The sequence below is a fragment of the Dasypus novemcinctus genome, chromosome 10, assembly GCF_030445035.2.
Source record: "Dasypus novemcinctus isolate mDasNov1 chromosome 10, mDasNov1.1.hap2, whole genome shotgun sequence".
NCBI lineage: Eukaryota > Metazoa > Chordata > Mammalia > Cingulata > Dasypodidae > Dasypus > Dasypus novemcinctus.
The window spans coordinates 42,246,281-42,266,822 of record NC_080682.1 but is presented as its reverse complement, the minus strand read 5'-3'; the positions used below and the strand labels follow the sequence as shown (position 1 = coordinate 42,266,822).

At 39.4% G+C, this 20,542-nt stretch overlaps 1 protein-coding gene across 1 annotated transcript; it reads left to right on the top strand.

Moving 5' to 3' along the window:
• Positions 1 to 19,280: 19,280 nt before the first annotated feature.
• Positions 19,281 to 20,189, top strand: LOC101446961 (olfactory receptor 4C3D). The gene has a single exon (XM_004457987.2). The coding sequence runs from the start codon at positions 19,281 to 19,283 to the stop codon at positions 20,187 to 20,189; it is 909 nt and encodes a 302-aa protein (XP_004458044.1).
• The last annotated feature ends 353 nt before the right edge of the window (positions 20,190 to 20,542 follow it).

Below are 20,542 nucleotides of genomic sequence, written 5' to 3'. Positions count from 1 at the left end.
GACTTTCCATCTCTTAGCATCTAATAGCCTTCATAGCTCCAGTTTGATGTTTGTAATGAAAACTGTACACCCTAGTACTTTTCATAATAATTATCCCACATATTCATTCAATCCTTTATTCATTAAATATTTATTATGTGTCTGCAGTGAGTGAGGTCCTAGGATTATAAGTATAAGTGAGATGTAATCCTTGTGCTTAAAGAGATTATAGTCAGGGAGGCTCTTAGTGTGATAATCAAGAGCTTTCACAGTTGCTCTTTCTTTCAGAAAATATGTACGAGCATGTGAAGGAGGGACTCTCTTTAAAGTCTGGCTATCTCTTCTGCACAATGGATAATATCACTAGATTAAATTAGATTTTTTAAAATGGTGGCTAACACAGAGCTTGATGAAATACATTCTCTTCTGTGATATGATATTCTTGGCAATTTAGATATTCTTTCTTTACTTCCTGTTCTCAAAGGCTGATGAGTAAATAAATGTGGAGAGGTAAAGGACTTCAGTCAGTTACACAGTAAGTTCACATCAGTGGGATGGGAACCCAGTGTTCTGAGTCTGCTTTCAGGGCTCTTCCCATCTCAGGACCCTTCAGCAAAGAACAAGTGAGTGGGCACTGAGCAGAACTGACGAGGCTCTTATGAAGGACCAAGGATTGGTGGTGGTCTGTCCTGTTGGGAGCAGAGCCATGGAGAGGAAGTTGTCAGCTCTTCTAGCAGTGCGAGTCCTGACTCTCCAGCAGGGCAGGGATCCCCTTTTATCCTTTTTGTTTTCCTCAGTTTTAACATTGGAGGGAGCCAAGTTTGTGTGGGATGGAATTAGAAGAACGGGGTTAGACGTCTGGCTTTACCATTCATGGGACACTTAACCTCATTGGGCTTCAATTTCCACATTTACAAGTGGAGACAGTAACAATATCTGTTCAGAAGGTTGTGTGAGAATCTATCGGACTATGTAAAGTCTTACCAAAGCCTGCCATTCAGTGGCTGCTGCTACATCTGTGTTTTTAATAACATCTTCCATTCTTTTTCTTTTCCTATTCCCTTTTCTGTCCCTGCCCTTTATCCCAAAGCTCTGATGTCTTTAAGACATAGTTATTCACTCTGCAAACTGAGCACTTGCCATGTGCTGTTCTCAAGGCTGAAGGTAACTTAGAACACAAAACAAAAACAGACAAAAATCCATACACTCATGGTCCTTTTATTTTTGTGTGTGCCAAAAGCTGACTCTTACTGAATTCTTCCAATAAACCAGATGCTATTCTCAGTGTTTTAATTGCACCAATTCCTTTAATCCATACAACAGGCTCATAGGGTGGTGCATTAATTGGGAGGAATGTGGTCAGAGTTGGGTGAGGGGGGTGATGATGAAAAAGCTCTTTAGTCCCATCTGATGTCTAACAAACACAAATGCAAATGTTGACCTTGACAAAGAGAACAAAAACAATAAAATAGCAGCTGGCTCCTTGAAAGCACAATATATTTTTTAGAAGTTTTCCTACATCAGCATAGTCTGTGTTGAATAAAAGTCCTTATGAGATTGAGAGTGGAAGGCAGCTCTGGTTATTCACTTTTAAAGATAAATGGGAAGTGAGAGAGGCACAATTATTTATATAAAGGCACATGCATGGAGTTCAATTGCTATTCCTGCTATTGTTTTCCTACAGTATTTTAAAGTTATAGTGATGTGTATGGTTTGCATACATGTGCACGCATGCAGATCTGTTCATGAAGGTGAAGACAGGTATATAAGGGCATATGTGTGGACCCATGGACTCTATACTTACTGGGAAATTTTACTTTACCAGGTGTACTCAGTTTTATGTGTAATAGTGACCCTCCTGGCATCTGGAAATTTTGTGTGATTACCCAAGAATCTCGTTCTTCCCCATGAATCCTGTTGACAGGAGGTTGTCCACCTCTGAGCACCAGTTTAGGATGTGGGATCACTGATGACCTTTGTGTGGTGGTGGCTCTTCCTGCCTCATCCTAGTCAGGCAGAGGAGGGTAAACTGAATATCAGTTCTGGTTGGAGATACTGGGTTGCAGGGGGAGTTGTGTGTGGCCTGCCAAGTTGTCTCTGAGAGAAGAGGCCATGGGAAACAGTGGAAATTGCACTTGTTAAAAGAGTCAGGAAACAGGTTCCTAGGTGCAGAGTCAGCCTCCCTCCCACTGAATCTCAGGCCTTGCATTTCCTAATGTATACAAATAAATCCCTAAGGACCTCCAGTTTAGATGTCCTAAGGTTCTATTTGCCTCTGGCATATAGACTATAACATATATCAGAATTTTCTTCTCTTTTTTCTTTAGAGTAATTCTTCTCATTTTTTTTCTTTTCTTTTTATCTTTCTTTAGAATAATTTTTGGAGGTTTTGTAAAGAAGGAAATATTGCATATAATTTCTACAGATTTATGGGATTTATATAATTATCACAAGAGAAAACCAATATCCAATGAGGAAGATTTAATTGTGTTTCCCAGCACTCCTCAGCTGAAGAGAAACTTCATTTTAATGTTTACAGATATTCTGGAAGTAACTAATAGATGTAATCTATTGACTGGTCTCTCAGCATCTCAGTAACTCACTCTTATTATTTCTCTAAACTCCATTTAATAAACTTTCTTTTCTCAACTGTCATTCACCCTCCAGTACTAAGTTTCCCTGGAGGACTCTCAATTAGAAACATAAACATGATCCTATTTTTATTGTATATTTACTTCTTTTGCTGTGGTTGGGTAGGGGACAGAGAAAGGTGGTTGTGCTATTGGGGAATGTTTTAGGAAGTCTTTTTTGGAGGTTGAAAGTGAAAGCAGAAAAGGAAGATAAACTGGGCCTGATTCCTTTCCTGAGAGCAATTTTTCTTCATTATATTTTACAATATTTGATACATACAAAAGAATATATGATATGTAATATGCATATATTATAACCTATAATTACTGAATGGCAATCCATGAACTTGTTACCAATCTAAGCACTAAAACATTCCTAAAAATTTGTATCTACATACGAACAAAAAATATATTGTATAGTTTTGCTTATTTCTCATTTTATAGATATGGTATCGTACAGATATAGTCTTTTGGACTTGTTTTTTTTCCCATTCAGCATCAAGTTACAAATATTCATCCATAAGCCCCTCCCCACCCCCCGAGATAGCTCCCTCATTTGTCTGTTCTTTGTTTCCACTCTTTGCATCTGCTTGTTTTTTTTAGGAGGCACAAGAAACTGAACCAGGAACCTCCCATGTGGGAGGCAGATGGTCAACTGCTTGAACCTCATCTGCTCCCTGATCATTGCACCTATTTAATGTACCTGCTCATTGCATCTGCCTGTTGTGTCTGCCCATCTTCTTTAGGAAGCACTGGGAACTAGACTGTGGGCGCCCACCTGCTTGAGCCACATCTGCTCCCCATCCATATTTTTAAATATGGTTGTATTTCACTCATTTTTGCAATTGTGAATATGCTGTAATTTATTTTCCTATTCTCCTGTCAATGCAACTTAATTGTTTCTATATTTTTCCCAGGAACAAGAATTCTGTTATGAGCCTTCCTGTGCATGTGGGAAAGTTTTCCTGAGTTGTATACATAGAGGTGGAACTGCTCTGTTGAAGGTTATGCAAAAGTTCAACTTCACAGAACAATGCCAAATTGTTTTGTAAGCATTCCCATTAACCAAGTGACAGAGATTCTGTTGATCTACATCCTTGCCAAGCCATGATACTGCCAAGACTTCTTAATGTTTTGCAAATCTGGAGTATGTAATGCCATGATTATTTTTGAGGTTAGATATATTTGCATATATTTCTTTTCATATGTACTTCCTTTCCTATGAAATGCCTATTTGCTCTTTTTTCTGTTGAGTGGTTTGGACTTTAAAAATAGAGTTACAATTTCACGTATATTTTGTATATTAATCCTTTGTCAATTGTGTGTTCAAATATCTTTTCTAGCTTGTGGCTGGCTTTTCATTTTATGCAGTGTATTTAAAAACTTTCATTTTTAGGGAGCAGATGTAGCTGAAGTGGCTGAGTGCCCACTTCTCATGAATGAGGTCCCAGGTTCAATCCCCGGTACCTACTAAAAACAAATGAAAAACCAACACTCATTGGGGAATGGCTGTAGCTCAGTGGTTAAGCACTTGCTTCCCATGCATGAGATCTTGGGTTCAATCTCTGGTACCTCCTAAAAAAGTCAACAACAACTTTTGTTTTCAATGTAGGGAATAGTTTCACATTTTCTGCTTTTGTTAGTGCTTTCTGTATCTTGTTTAAGAAATAGCTTTTTTAAGTGATGGTTAGAAAGATATTAATCAAAATTTATTTGCAAAAATTCAAAGTTGTGCCTTTTTAGGTTTTTGTTCCACTTGAAATTGATTGTTGGGCATTGCATGAGGAAATGACTCAATTTCATTTTTTCCCAAACTGGATACCCAAATATTACAGCATCATTTATTAAATAGTATTTTTTTCCCATGGATCTACAATACTGCTTATGTGATATATTAAATTTTTTATTTGCTTGAGTCTTTTTCTGGGCCAATCCTACACTGCAAATTGCTCTATTTTTATAATGTCTTTTTTTTTAGTTTTATATATTTTTATTATGGTATTTTCTCCCTATATATATAACAGTAGTTCTCATTTTAATCATTTTTAAGTGTACCACTCAGTGGCATTAATTACATTTACACTGTTATGCCACTATCACTACCATCTATTACCATGACTTTTTCATGATTCCAAACAGAAACCCTGTACCAGAAGCCTGTAAGCAGAAACTCCCCGTTCCACTCTCCCTATGGCCCCTGTAACCTCTAATCTGTTTTACGTCTCTATGAATTTAATTAATCTAGGTATTTCATGTAACTGGAATCATACAATGTTTTTCCTTTTGTATCCAGCATATTTCATTCAATATAATGATTTCAAGGTTTATTCATGTTGTAGCAAGTATCAGAACTTCATTCCTTTATATGGATGAAAAATACTCTATTGTATAATTTATTACAATTTGTTTATCTCGGTCTGTTGATGGACACTTGCGTTGTTTCCACTTATTAGCTATTTGCATAATGCTGCTATGAACATTTATGTACAAATATGTATTTGAATTACTGTTTTCTGTTCTTTGGGGTATATATCTACAAGTGGAGTTGCTAGATATATGGTATTTCTCTGTTTGACTTTTGGGGATTGTAATACATCTTGATATCTGAAGGGCAAATTCTTTTAGGGATGTCTGGTAAGTTCTGTGCCCTTTCATCTTTTAGACAGTTTTAAAGCTAACTTGTCAAATTCCACAAAACAACCTATTGGGATTTCATTTGGAATTGCATTGAATCTATTGATCAATTTGGGAAAAACTTATTTTATGATACTGATTCATCATGTTTGTGAGTATGGGATAACTGACCTGGTCAGGTGTTTAACGGGTAATAAAGTCATTTGAAAAATCTAAAGTTGATTTATGTGCAAACTACTTATTAAGGAAATAGTACTAGGAGAAACTGGTAAGGATATAGGAGAAAGGGACAGGAAAGATGGGAAAGCTAAGTCTCATGCAGTCTCATGCAAAGTCCAGCAGAGGGCAGCTTCAGCCTGCTCTTGCACGGGAACTGGCTTATAAATGAAGTCTGGAGTTGTGATGTGAAGGCAGTGGAGACTCTTAAACCCACGTCTGTTAGACACTGGTTAATGACTCCTCTGGGGTTAGTGTGGGAGTATAAATCCCCAATCACTTTTGTCTGCTCATTAATATAGACAAAATGGATTCTAGTAGCTTAAGGGCAGCAGGTGCTAGCTGCTGGAACTGAAAGCACATAAAAGTCACTTTGGATGAATTGTATGCTTTACTAATATGTATCAATAAAATTCATTTGCTTAAAAAAAAGTCATGGGTAAACAAAAAATGTTAAAAAGGGATCCATAGGCATATGGGCAGACACTGACATTCTCTGCTATATCCTCAATTTTTTTTGGGGGGGGTATTCTTTAATATTTCAAACCAAGTTAAATTTCTGCATCCAGGTTCTGTGACTAAACTTATTCTTAGGGTCCTTATGGTTTTATTGCTGTTATAAATAGTGTCTTTAAAAATGATATGTTCTAAATAGTGGCACATAGAATTCAATGATTTTTAATTATTAAACCTATAGCCAAGCATATTACTACGTTTTTATTATTGCTAATCATTTAGGGTTTTCTAGAAAACAAGATATCATCTGTGAATACTTTTTGCTTTGTGCACTTTTCTTTTTTACACCTTTGTGTAGGGATTCTAGTACAATATTAAATATAGAAAGTGATAAAGTAATGCCTGTCCTTTTCCTGATTTTAAAGGAAATGTTTCTAACTTTCCCCATTGTTTTAGTTTTCTAGGTTGCTTAAGCAAAGCCATGAAATGGGTTGGGTTAAACAATGGAAATTTATTTGCTCACTGCTTTGAGGTCAGGAAAATAACCAAATCAAGGCATTATGAAGGTGATGCTTCCTCCCAGAAGGCCGTGGCATTGTGGGGCCAGCTGCCTGTGATCCTTGGCTCCTCTGTCATATGTCAAGGCACATGTGGGGTCTCCTGGTCTTTTCCTTCTCTTCCTGGTTCCATTTCAGCTTCTTGCTTCCTGTGACTTTCTTTCTCTCCCTCTCTCACTGAATCTCATTCTCTCTTTTTTTTCTTTTTTAAATAGGAAAGCAGTGTATTAGACTAAAGTAAGATCAGCACAATTCAATCATTGTGAGCAAGCCAGTTGGGTTCACTGTTCACTACACATTATTGGCCCCTACATGTAACTTTAGAGATTCTTCTGCCCGAGAGAAGAGACATGCATATTATTTTTAGTTAAGGTGTAGCCAACTGGATCAGGATGGGTTTTAGTCCTCTTACTGGAGGCATATAAAGAGAAAGTCATGGAGGAGCTGGAAACAAAGGTCAGTGGGAACCCAGAAGAGAAAGGAAAGGATATCACCACATGTTGGGACAGTCAAGGAACCCAAGTATGCTGGCCAACTGAAATGCTCCCACCAGGGAGAAAGCAACTGTTCTATCCTCTGTATGGGGATATTTTGGTACTTGGCGTTATCCTGAATGACACTGCAGGAACAGATTACAGGACTTAAGCAATCCAATAACAGGATTAAGACTGATCCTCATTGAGGTGAGTCACTCACCTTAACTGAAGTAGCCCCACAGAAAGTTCCTTTTGCAGTGTGTTCACACCCATAGGAATGGATAAAATTTAAGAACCTATTTTTTTCTGGGATACATATGGCTTCACACCACCATATTTATTAATAATGATGTTTCCTTTAGTTTTTTGGTGTATACTTTATTGTGTTAAGAAAGTTTCCTTGTTTCTTAATTTTCTAACATTTCTTATGGAGGTTGAATTATAATATTATCTTCCTTCGGAAAAAAAAACCCAATCAACAATTTCATAAGGAGATTTGTAAACTTACAAGTAATTAAAAACCACATGGGAGGTCCGCGGTTCAAACCCTGGGGCGTCCTTGACCCGTGTGGAGCTGGCCCATGCGCAGTGCTGATGCGCGCAAAGAGTGCCCTGCCACTCAGGGGTGTCCCTGTGTAGGGGAGCCCCACACACAAGGAGTGCACCCCATAAGGAGAGCTGCCCAGCGCGAAAGAAAGTGCCGCCTGCCCAGGAATGGTGCCGCACACACTGAGAGCTGACACAACAAGATGACACAACCAAAAGAAACACAGAATCCTGTGCCGCTGACAACAACAGAAGCGGACAAAGAAGATGCAGCAAATAGACACAGAGAACAGACAACCAGGGTGGGGGGAGAGGAAGGGGAGAGAAATAAATAAATAAATAAATAAATCTTTTTTAAAAAATTAAATATAAAACAACAATGAGATACAACTTACACTTAAAATACTAAAAAAAAGTCCTTTATGGGAATATTTTAAGCTACTGATTTAATAGATATAGGAATATAAAGGTGTTCCTTCCTTCCTTCCTTCCTTCCTTCCTTCCTTCCTTCCTTCCATTTTTTTCTTTCTTTCTTTCTTTTTTGAGGTACCCAGGACTTCATATGTGGGAAGCTGGTGCTCAACCATGGAGCCACACCAGCTTCTCTGAGTTAATTTTCTGTTTGTTTGTTTTTGTTTTTTTCAGGAGACACTGGGAACTGAAACCTGGACCTCCCATCTTTGGAGGCAGGAGTTCAACTGCTTGAGCCACACCTGCTCACTCTATTTCATTTTGCAAAGGCTTTCTATTTTGTTTTTGGTAAACAATTATATATGTAGATATTAATGAAGTACATTTATATTTTGTTTTGTGGTAGATGTGCACAATTATAGACTTTTTTTGCTCTTGATAGACAGACAAAATTTCAATAAGCATGTCCTATGCAGGGTCTACTTATTCTACATTGGGAGTATTCCTCAAATAATGTGGTAAAATAATTCTATAATGCCATATTTAACTTTTATATTGATCTTGAGTCTTTATTTGATCTGTATATAAGAAATTCTATATATAACATGAGATATTTTGAAAAAAGAATGGATGATCTACATTGGGAAAATGTTAATAATGATAAATTTATTTCTTTGATAAACTTTTCCATATTGATGAATTGCAGTTTATGTGAATCTCAAATATTAGGTTATTTTATATTATCTAGTTTAAACTAAATATCATGAAATCAACATATGCTTAGAAAGTTTCCTGAAAATAATCCCTGGGCTGAAAATAATATAATAATGTAAACACAAGAAAATGACATTCCCTATACATAATGATAAATTTTATAATGAGGGAATTTTGCTTTATTATATAAAGTATAAAGCCATTAAGTTAACAATGCATTTAAAATATTTTATTTTACATTTTCTCACTCTTATTGTTGATGTATTTAAGATATATCAAACACTTGTTGGTTAGATAAGACTTGTTCATTATTGATAAATGTATGTATATTTTTGGGGATGTTTCCCTCAAAAATATTTTAATAATAGAGCTAAATTAAGGAGTTCAGAGATTATTCCTGTATCACCCTGATATGCTTGTTTTCTTCCTGACATTAATTACAATGTGTAAATATTTCTTTGCATCTTTACTTATTTACTGTCATTCTTTCCCAAAAGATTTTAAGCTCATTATAGTCAGGGACGCTCTGTGTTTTCCATTGTAGCGAACATTCATCACAATACTATACATAAGTTAGTGTTCCAAGTGTTTTTTTTTTCATTTTTAAAAAAATATTACATTCAAAAAATATGAAGTCCTATTCAATCCCACTGCCCTCACCCCCCACTTCCCCCACAGCAACACTCTCTCCCATCATCATGACACATCCATTGCATTTGGTAAGCACATCTCTGGGCATCGCTGCACCTCATGGTTAATGGTCCACATCATAGCCTATACTCTCCCACGTTCCATCCAGTGGACCCTGGGGGGATCTACAATGTCCCGTAATTGTCCGTGAAGCACCACCCAGGACAACTCCAAGTCCCAAAAACGCCTCCACATCTCATCTCTTCCTCCCATTCCCTGCATCCAGCAGCCACCATGGCCACTTTTCCCACACCAGTGCCACATTTTCTCTGTGGACATGGGATTGATTGTGTCCATTGCACTTCTATGTCAAGAGGGGGCTTAGATTCCACATGGATACTGGATGCAATCCTCTTGCTTTCAGTTGTAGGCACTCTAGGCTCCATGGTGTGGTGGTTGACATTCTTCAACTCCATGTTAGCTGAGTGGGGTAAGTCCAATAAATCAGAGTGTAGGAGTTGAAGTCTGTTGAGGCTCGGGGCCTGGCTATCATATTGTCAGTCCAGAGATTCAAATCCCCTAGATATATCTTAAACCCCAGCACCAACTACAATTCCAGTAAAGTAGCATGAAAGTCTTGTGAAAAGAGATCCCATCTGGGTCCAGCTCCATCATGCAGAAACACCAGCTCCAAAGAAGGGCCAACTGACATGGCAGTGAACCCCATCTGCCATGACCATAGAACCCGTGGGTCCCTCAAAAGAACCAATACCTGGGGTTGTATCTACTTTATCTGTCTCTTAGACTCTGCTCAGTTGTGCATAAGGGCAATCCTTCTGACAACCTTCAGACTCTTTTTTAGAGACTCGTAGCCATATAAACTCATTTCTCCTTTCCATTTCCCCCTTACATTAGGTCAAACAGCATTTTAAAGTCATGTTATTATATGTAGACAGGGATATTCTGTTGATCCGCATTGAACCTTTAATTCAAGGTCATTTTCTAGTTGCATCATCATCTGGTATTTGGTAGTGATCCCTCGGTGCCAGGGAGGCTCATCCCCGGGTGTCATGTCCCACGCTGGGGGGAATGCACTGCATCTACATGCTGAGTTTGGCTTCGAGACTGGCCACATTTAAGTAACATGAAGGCTGTCAGGAGGAAACTCCCAGGCACAGTGCTGCTCTAGGCCTTGTTCTTATTTCAGGTGTATAGGCTCACAAGCATAGTCATTAGTATCAGGGGCTCACTGTTGGGCCCTCATTCCTTCCTGGTTCTTACCGTTGCACCTGGGGGACTACCGCTGCTCCCCTAGGGACCATGACAGAGCACCCCCGGCCAGGAACCCAGTACCCCCCCAGCTGTTGTTTTTAATTGTTTCCATTATGAGTATATCCAAACATTACCATGCACCCTGGACATATGCCCTGTATAACTCCCTGTCAACCATATATCGCCTGTCCATAACATCTCATACCAGTATTCCTCCGCCGCCATTGTTGAACCACTCTATGATCCAAAACTTCCTGAAAAGTGAAGCCCAATATAATGTCAGGTTCCCTTACTAGTAAAATGGAATATAGCGATGAGTTTAAAGGTTAGATCTAGAATACGTATTGATTTGGAAAAAATTCTACATCCTATCTTTTTCTTTTCTTTTTTCCTAATTATTGAGCTTCTCTTCACAAGAGCCTTAGATCACAGTAATGTGTTGTTGTTGTTTTTTTTACATTGTTTCTTTTAATCAGCCCCCTTTCATCCAGGTGGGACCTGGTTACTTAGAGGTAGAAGTAACAAGGGTTTAGGCTTGGTCCACAGAATGTTCTCAGTGGTCTTTTATCTTGCTTTGCTCATTGTCTATGCAGGTACAGATGACTAGAGAGGATCCTGAAGCCCTGGGTGACAGGAGGATTCGCAAGATGAATGGGCTTGTACCAGGGAGTCACCACTTGATGGAGAGCTGCCCAGGAGATCAGCCCAGTTAGGCATATCTGAATCAGACTTAGTTCATGTGAGAAATAAATGCTTATCGGGAATAAGTCACTAAGATTTAGGGTATATTGTTTCATCAGAGCATTTCAAACCATCGCAATTAATTCAGGAGTGAACACATGGGGTGACTAATGAATTTACCCAAGAAAGTGAGGAAGGGAAGGGGTAGGGCTGGGGCCTCCTTGGAGGGCCATGTGAGTGGCCCACCCAGACGAGTATTACTCATGGCACCAGGAGCTCTCCTCGGCAGAGCCCTTGCCAGGCTGCTGGTGGCCCCCAGGGTTGCACGGTCACCACCCTTGTCCACAATGCCCCAGCCACTTTGGCTAGTGGTGGAAGAACATCACGACTTTACTGGGGGATTTTTCTGAACTGAGCAAATGAGACTTGCAAGGTGGATGAGTGGTGAGTGGGGCAGTGCTGCACTACAGAATCAGTGAATGCGAAATGCTGATAACCATATCTTCCATGCCTTCTTCACAATTTACCATGAACAAAGGTATTAAAGGATGAAAATCTTTTGCAAAATCTAAAGCATAAGTAAGAGACAATGAAATTCTTGGTATTAACAGCCCTAGCTGTAGGTTGCCTCTGGATTATGGTGTTGGGAGCTCTGAGGGAAGAGCTCCATGAGGGAAGGAGTCATATCACGTTGTTTCTGTTTGATACTCCACAAAACCCACTGTGCACAGTGTGCAGGTCAAAGGTGCTCTGTTCCTCTTGGATGGAAGAATGAACAGGTGATCTAAATCCCAGAGAGATGAAGTGACTGATGAAGCTGCAGTTTTTCTGTGATGGGATCTAGCTCTTAATCTGAACCCCTTCTCCATCCTTGCAATCACTTCCCTGGATGTCCCTTTCTTTAAAATAAGGTACTTGATCTATATTAGTTCTCAAATATCTCTACCAGATTTTATATTCCATAATATAAAGAAATATTTAATAGGTGCCTTGAGTTACATTTTTACTGTTCCCATGTGCATCCCTTGGGGAATGAATGACCAAAGAGAGGAGGAAATAGAGAAATGCACGGGGCATCCTGGACCCGTCTTTGGAATGTGTGCTACTAATTTTTAGGTAAACATTTTCATAACTCTTTAATTTTTATGAAGGGAAGACCCTGAGTTTCTTGGAGGAGAGAATTTGAGGCAAAGAAGAAACAAGTTACTCTGCATGATAAACTAAAAAGGTGACTCTCTTGGCTGGAAAAGTTGTCATGATGTGAATTGACTTTTGCTTTCTCCAAGGGACTGGAGGCAAGCATTTGGGGCTCTGTACTGGGGGAAGAGAGGATTGGATCTGGCAGATGGTCAAAGAATAGTAACATTGATGATAGAAATAACAAATATTCCCTAGCAGTTACTAAGTATCAGGCATTGTTGCAAGCATCTAGTATGTATTATCTCACTTTATCCTCACAATGCCCTCATGAGATAGGTATTATTTTTAATCCAATTTTATAGATAAGGATATTGAGGCACAGAAGGTTGAAGATTAAAAAATTTTTCCAGGGAGAAAAACCTGGAGCAGAAAACTGTAGAGTATTGATTTCCTGCCGTCACCTAAGATGGGGAGTTGAGCTGTTCTATTTGGACAGTAACATAAACTGTGACCCTGCAAGCCTGAAAAACCCAGGCCTACGGATTCAGTGCTTGGGACAACCTTTGTCCATGTCTCTGTATTGCTAAGCCCTGGCCCTGGGCCACACTTGATGACCTTTGAGACAGGGTCTCCCAGGACTATGACGTTTAAGTCACTGGTCCAGAGCCAACTTCCTCTGGATTGTCAGGGGGAGGGAGGACTTGGTCAGTCCCTTTCAGGAACTGCTTCTCCAGCTCGAGACACTCAGGGAAGGCCCTCTTGATTACTCCAGTTTTCAGGACAAGAAGGAAAATGGGATTATGGGGTACCCATTCTGGTTGGGTCATATATTTAGGTTCTCTGATTAAGAGGCCTGACACCAGGGTGTTAGAGGTGGGATCAACTAAGGACCCCAAAAAAAAATCTCCCCCTCACTCTCCTCCTTGCTCTGACTTCAGATGTTTGGCACAGTGGCAAGTGGGTGTTAGGCCAGTTGAAGGTGAGTTTGGTGTGTTGGTGGCTGCAACATGTAGCTTCTTGGAATTCTCAATTCTTGGCAGAATTTAGACTTTCATTGATATTTAATAAATTTTTAATCCTTCAGGCTTTGCCTAGAAAAATCTCCAATGAAGAGTAAAAAACTGTATATGTTATTCAAGTCTTTTGAATTGGCTGCACAGGTAAGTTTCCCTTCATTATTGATAACCTTTCCATTAAAATAAAATTTTCTATTTTTTCCTATGTAAAAAGACAATGAAATAACCTAAGTTCATTTTTCTTTTTGCTAAATTTTGAATGTTTCCAAAGTTGCTATATATAATATAAAGGTCTGAATTGAGGGTGAAAAAGCCATTTTAATAATAAAAATAGCACATCACATTTTTTTCTAGAGTTTTTTAGTGTCCACTCTCAGATCATATATCTTGTCATCTGATCTTCCCAACACCCTCCAGAGACCGGTAGTCTAACTATTAATGTCATCCCTATTTCAATAATGAAGAAGCTGGGGCTCAAATTGGTTGAGTGGAGGAGCTGGAATTGGAGATTTCAGTGTTAGGAACTCACTATCAGTCGGAGTCTGCATGTCTTAACCCAGTGAAGCAAGTATCTACCCCTTCAGAAGTGTGATAAATTTCTTTTGCATGATTACTTCACCTGTAAAGCCTTTTCTGATAGCCCCTTTTAATTCACAAGACTACAAGAAGGCAGATAATGCAGAACTTTTTCAGTTTTTGCTCTAAAATGAATCAGCTTCTTTATAATCTAAAACATATTTTCAGTTTCCCTCATCTGTGAGAATCACTGGATGTACCTGGTAATTCCACAGTCTTTCTTCTGTGATTCTACAGCATTCTGTAAAATAACTTTTTTTTAAACCTTTTAAAAAATTGTGTCTCTTAAAATTGTGGTTGGTGCTTGAAGCATTGGTCATTGTCTGAATATTTGAAGTTATTGAATCCTAATCAAGAACTTTGCAAGTCAGAGGGACCCTGAAGAGCTTGTGGTGAAGGGGACCCAGAGGAGGGCTGGGGAGGGTTGGAGGAAATGATGGAGCATAGAGACTTGGAAAGGGGACGCCTGAGGGGCTGGGGCCATGGGGTGGCAGCGGCAAGGAACCCAGGTGAGGGCTGGGCGAGGCTGTGCAGTGTGAGACTGAGACGGTTGTCAGGGTGCTTGAAGGATGCCAGGAATGTCTTCTTGTTTTCTTAATAACTTTTCTGTTAACCACAGAAATTTCACAACTGAGGATTCAGTCCTTTAGTTTCTCAATGTGTTTATTTTTTATTGCTGCCATAACCCATTACCATCAACCATGATTAAAACAAAGAAATCACTTTTCTTACATTTCTGTGATTCAGACTTCCTACGCAAGTCTCTCTAGGCTAAAATCAAGGTGCCAGCTGTGCTCTGTTTCTTTCTGGAGGCTCTAAAAGACAATCCTCTTCCTTGCCTTTTCCATCTTCTGGAGGCTGTCCATATTCCTAGACTGTGGTCCCCTTCCTTTGTGTTTAAATCTAACAATATAACATCTTTCTGGCCATTCTTCCACAGTCACATTTCTTTCTCTAAATTTTCTTCTGCTTCTGTCTCCCACTTCTAAGAAGCCTCAGGATTACATTGTACCTGTCTGAATAATCCAGGATAATATCCCTATTATAAGTCAGTTGATTAGCCATCCTAATTCTACCTGCAAACCTAATGCTCCTTTGCCATGTAACCTAACATATTCACAGGCTTCAGGGATTAGAATGTGGGCATTTTCTGCCTACCACTCTCAGGTTGTTCTCTTTCACAGCCTGGATGGCTCAGAGCAGCCTGTGGCATGCTGCACCTGGCAGATGAGATGAGGGGAGGAAGGGGATGGGTGTTAGAAGCAGGGAAAAGGCATGGGGTGAGCATCACCTTTATGATAATGGATGGCTCTGCTCTCACCACTCCTCCTGGGCTCCCCCAGCAGCTCCCCTGCTGTGTCTTGACTGGGGAAGATGATGCCCTTTCCTCTTCATCTTGCTCAGGGACCTGAGTTTAGTGTTTGTGCATGGGTTTAGGGTGGTTTCCCACTCTTCATACTCACACAATTCCTTGGGCAAGCTTCTATCACAGAAATGAGCAACATGTGCTTGGTGAAAATAGGGACCAAGCTAATCTGATTTTGTTGTTTCTCTAGTATCTAGTATACACTACTTGGTGTAATACTTGTTGAGTGAATGAATGAGTAAATGAACGGGGGTCTAAGACTTTCTTATACCTTTCCTCCTTTCTATTTTTAATCTGATCTTATGTTATTTTAAAAGTGTTATTTACTTATGCACTTAGGGTTTGGGGCTCTTCCATTATGAAGGCTGATCAGAAATTGATTAGGGTTGTCAAGGCTACTCACAGGGATTTTAGAACACACTCACTGCTCCTTTGCTGGGATGATGCTAAGCATTTTCTTTATATTTAAAGTAAAACTATTCATTGACCAACTCATCTCTGTTAGGATGCCAGAGTTTTTGTTTTAATTTTTGGCCCTATACCTGAATCTTTTCCACAGGTGCAATTGAGGGTGAGCACTGGTGCTTCTCCGTCTAAGTTGTTAAGAGAAAATGCCCTTTGGGACAGGTTGGGTTCCCTAATAACAATATCATTTATCTTTGGGTCCTAAGACTCATATATGACTATTCTGATTTAATGATATTTTGGTCCCTACATATCCTATTTACCCAGAATGAGCTTCCTTCCCTTGTGGTGGAATCTGTCTGTTGTTACCAGCTGACCACAACTGATCATGTATTACTTCAGGGTCACTTATCTTCATAATCCTTATGTGAATTCAGAGTGCTTCAGTTAAAATCCTGGATTGTGTTTGTTACTGACCGAGAGAAGTAAGCTTGGGCATTCTAACATCTTCTTTTTGCTGCAATTTCTTCACTGTGAAGGTGAAACTTATCTTTTGTTTGTGGAGATTAAGTAAAATGTTTGCTCTTGCTCTCTATACATATTTCTACCTCTATTTCTTGTTTTTCTCTCTTTATTTCCTATTCCCCACTTCCTATAGTTCTTGTTTGCAGGTAATCCCTATCTTTCTGCTATCCTTTTAGTGAGGTCTTTTCCTTTGTAAGTCTGAAAATTCTTCTTCAACTGACCACAGAATCATCTTCGGTGTTAAATGTTGGTGGGATGAAGGAGGCCTTCCTGATTCTCGTGAAGTTCCCTTGAAATCCCCAATAGCATACAAGGCTGCAGTTTTCCAGAGCTGGTGGATTCCCCACATCCCTTTGACCAAGACACTGCAATACAATCAGGACATGGAGCCCTAAATGCAAGCGTCCCAGACTGTTAGTTTTTTTTCTGTGCTTTAGATAGATAGATCTGAAAGAAAACTGGACATGGAAGATGGATTCTCCCATTGCTAAGGCTGTAGCTGTGACCATTTTCTTCCTAGCTCTCAAGGAACATATTTTTGAGCAGAGTTATTGGGGGTGTACTCTTCAAACCTACCAGGGAGCTGTGGCTGAACTTTGACTTTATTTGGTTCACTCATAATTTGAATGTAATATCCCTTCATGGTTCTTGTGTCTCACCTCTCAAGGTGGATTCAGAAGAGTTAGATTCTTGTTTCCAGTCTTCCAATTGTTGAGAACAGTAATGGACATAGGCCAAGATCAGTGGGTTGGTGGTCAGAGCTTTATATGGAAAAATCTGAACTGGGGAGACTGTTTCCTTCCTTGAGGATCATTTCTGTGGAGAAAAAGTGAAAATAGATGTTGTACCCTTAGGTAATAATACAGAAGGGGGATAGGCATAAAGATGCCTCTAGGCATAAAGAAATTAAGAATCTGGTCAAGGTCACACTAATTAAGTGTTGAAGCTAGGTTCAAAATCAAGTCTCAAAGGAGGGTGAGTTTGTAAAATGAGAGCAGTGGCTCACAAACATAAGGGAAGAGTTATAGCTGGTAACACTTGCTTCACCTTCACCTTTCCTCATTTTATAGGTGAGGACACTGTGGCTTAGAGAGATGAAGTGAATTTCCAAAGTTGCACAGTGACCCTCTGGCAGACTCAGGACTAGAACCTGGACTTGCTGACTCCAAATCAGGCACTACTACCAGCAATTTGTGCTGCCCAGGAAAGATAGAATTCTGGAATTCTTGGCAGTTTGCCTAGCCTAGTAGAGTGGTACACGAAGAGTTCATGGTTATTTTTAATAAACTAAAATTAATACGTATAAATTATTTTTTTAATAAAAAAAAATCTCCATGAAGTTATTTTCAATTTGAAAAAAAGAGAATTGATTGTTATTGGTTATAAAGCAAGAGATGCAATATTGTGGAGGGCATTATCTGCCATATAAGTTTTTAAGTTTCCAAAATTCCTAAATAGAAACACAGAAAATGATTTGCATCATTAGTGGGTCTTTGTTTTGAGATTCAGGATTTGGGTTAATTATATTCCACAAACATCGATTTTCCCCAACTTCTTGAAATGTCTTGAAAGTGGAAGGAGGTGAGGCAGATGTAGTGCATTACAATAAAATTATCCTCCAACTATTACCTCATTAACCCCAGAGAGAGACCTAATTCTTGGCTGCTTCTGTCAACATTACCGGCAGAGCAAACAACTCTCCTTGGTTCTTTCAATGGTATACAGTGCTTGGGCAGAATCGACGGAGTTAAAGAAGGAAACTGGCTCAGAATTTCAGCTTCCTTTTCCCCCAGTCCTTGTGACCTGGAAAACACAGGAATCTCCTCTCTGTTTCTCGTAATACCTGGCTATCTCTATCTTTTTCTAACACTTGATGTTTCCCCTTTAAACTGAAGATGATATTACTTTTAGGGAGTTAGAAGTCTAGATGTTTATAAAGGTCATATTTCTGGGGAAGAGGGGACCATATGTTTGACCCTATGTCTCTAGCTGTATGTGTGATGTGTGAGGTGACATAGCATGAATTTGTATATATGCAAAACTGACTAAATATCCTCCAGGCAAGCACATTAACCTTACAGAAGATGAAGTGCATTTTTCACCTATTTAACCAAAATTGTGACATGCCATTCTGGCCACATTGCAGAGAAAGTGATTCATTAACACACAATTCAAAATATTATATATAGCTGTATAATATATGATAGATATGTTTAAGTTGATGTAATCAGTATTCTTGTTTTAAAACATCTTCAGGTCCTACTTTGTACTCTAGCCTTTCATTTCCTTTTTGTGTCTGGCACTTGGGGATTTTCTCCCTTTTTTTCATGTCTACTGACTGTATCTCTTTCTCTTTCTCTCTTTCACCCACCTATACACACATGCACACACAGACTTGTGAGTATGCGCATTTTAAGTCCTACTATATTGTCTGGACATAGTATTATTATTTTAGAAGCAATTTGGCTCTATGTATTAAGGTATTAATATGCATGTTCTAGTGCCCAGTTTTATAGCAAAGAATCCCAAGGAAAAATCAGAATTTTAATGAGCTGGCAAAATTTTGACAGCAACTTGGATGCTTAAGAATAGTTGATAGTAGATTAGTAAATCATATCTTGTTAGTCCATGGTTCATGATACAAACATAAAAACCAATGGCTATAAAACCTACAAATAACATGGAAAATGCAATACCACATGCTATGACTATAATTATCAAAACAATTTATCTGGAAGCAGCTGTGGCTGAGCATTTGAGCACCTGTCTCCCACATGGGAGAACCTGGTTTTGGTTTCTGGTGCCTCCTAAAGAAAAAACAAACAAACAATGAGCAAAAACAATGAGAAGATAACCAGAGCAAAACAGATGAGGCAACCATCTAAGGGGGGAGAAAAAAGTTAAAAAAAAAAGGCAACATATGTTTCTTGACGAAGAACTAGAAGGAAAAATAGAAAAAAAAAAAGAGTTTTTTTAAGATAGTAACAAAATTTTCTTGGGACCTTAGGTAAATCTCTTTTCACCCAAGTCCTTGTTGTGGCTCAAATTTAATGGATAGTCCACGAAATATCACAGAATTTTTCATGATGGGACTCTCACAAAACCCCAAGATCCAAAGAGTTTTGTGTGTCCTCTTTTTGTTAGTCTACCTGGTCTCTGTTGGGGGAAATCTACTCATCATGAACACCATAATCTTCAGCCCCGCCTTGGGCTCTCCCATGTACTTTTTCCTAGCATGTTTGTCCTTCATTGATACTTGCTATTCCTCATGTATGACTCCCAAACTCATTGCTGACTCCATGTATGAAGGGAGAACCATATCCTTTGAAGGCTGCCTGGCTCAATTCTTTGTTGCCCATTTATTGGGAGGAACTGAGATCATCCTGCTCACGGCGATGGCCTATGACCGCTACGTGGCCATCTGCAGGCCCCTGCACTACACGACCATCATGACCAGGCATCTCTGTGCCCTACTGGTGGGGCTGGCTTGGCTGGGGGGCTTCTTGCATTCATTGACTCAGCTCCTCCTTGTCCTTCAATTGCCCTTCTGTGGGCCCAACATGATCAATCACTTTGTCTGTGACTTGTACCCTCTGCTGGAGCTCGCCTGCACCAACACGTATGTCATTGGCCTGCTGGTAGTGGCCAACAGTGGTGTGATCTGTCTGTTGAACTTCTTCATGCTGGCTGCTTCCTATATTGTCATCCTGCGCACCTTGAGGTCCCACAGTGTGGAGGGGAGACGCAAAGCCCTCTCCACCTGTGGGGCCCACTTCACTGTTGTTGCCTTGTTCTTTGTACCCTGTATATTTATTTACATGCGGCCATCGTCTACATTATCTATAGACAAAATAGTGGCTGTGTTTTATTGTATTCTGACACCCATGTTTAACCCACTGATTTATACCCTGAGGAATGCAGAAGTAAAAAATGCAATGAAGAATCTCTGGAAAAAATGAGCAGCAGTGATGGAGGACATATGGCACACTAGGGAAGTAAATAATTGAGCCATTCTTGGTAAGAATACGTGCTGTCATGGTGGGAGCTGAGAGATCATCAAAAGTTTTCAGATACAGTTGTTTTGAATGTTTGATTTTGTTTCTAATCTATCCATGCCCCAAATTATTGTCCAGGCATATAATTATATGCCACTTCAATTTCTTCTTAACATTGTGCCTTAGCCCACAGAGCTTGGAAATATCACCATGCTCTCTTCTTCACCTGTGTTTGAAATGGAGCCTTCCTCAGCCTCGGGCACCACATCTATGATGAGAAGAATCACCTTTTTGATCTTTATTGGCAACGAAGCATG

Coding starts and splice junctions, on each gene's coding strand:
- LOC101446961 (XM_004457987.2), top strand. CDS start 19,281: ATGGATAGTCCACGAAATATCACAGAATTTTTCATGATGGGACTCTCA.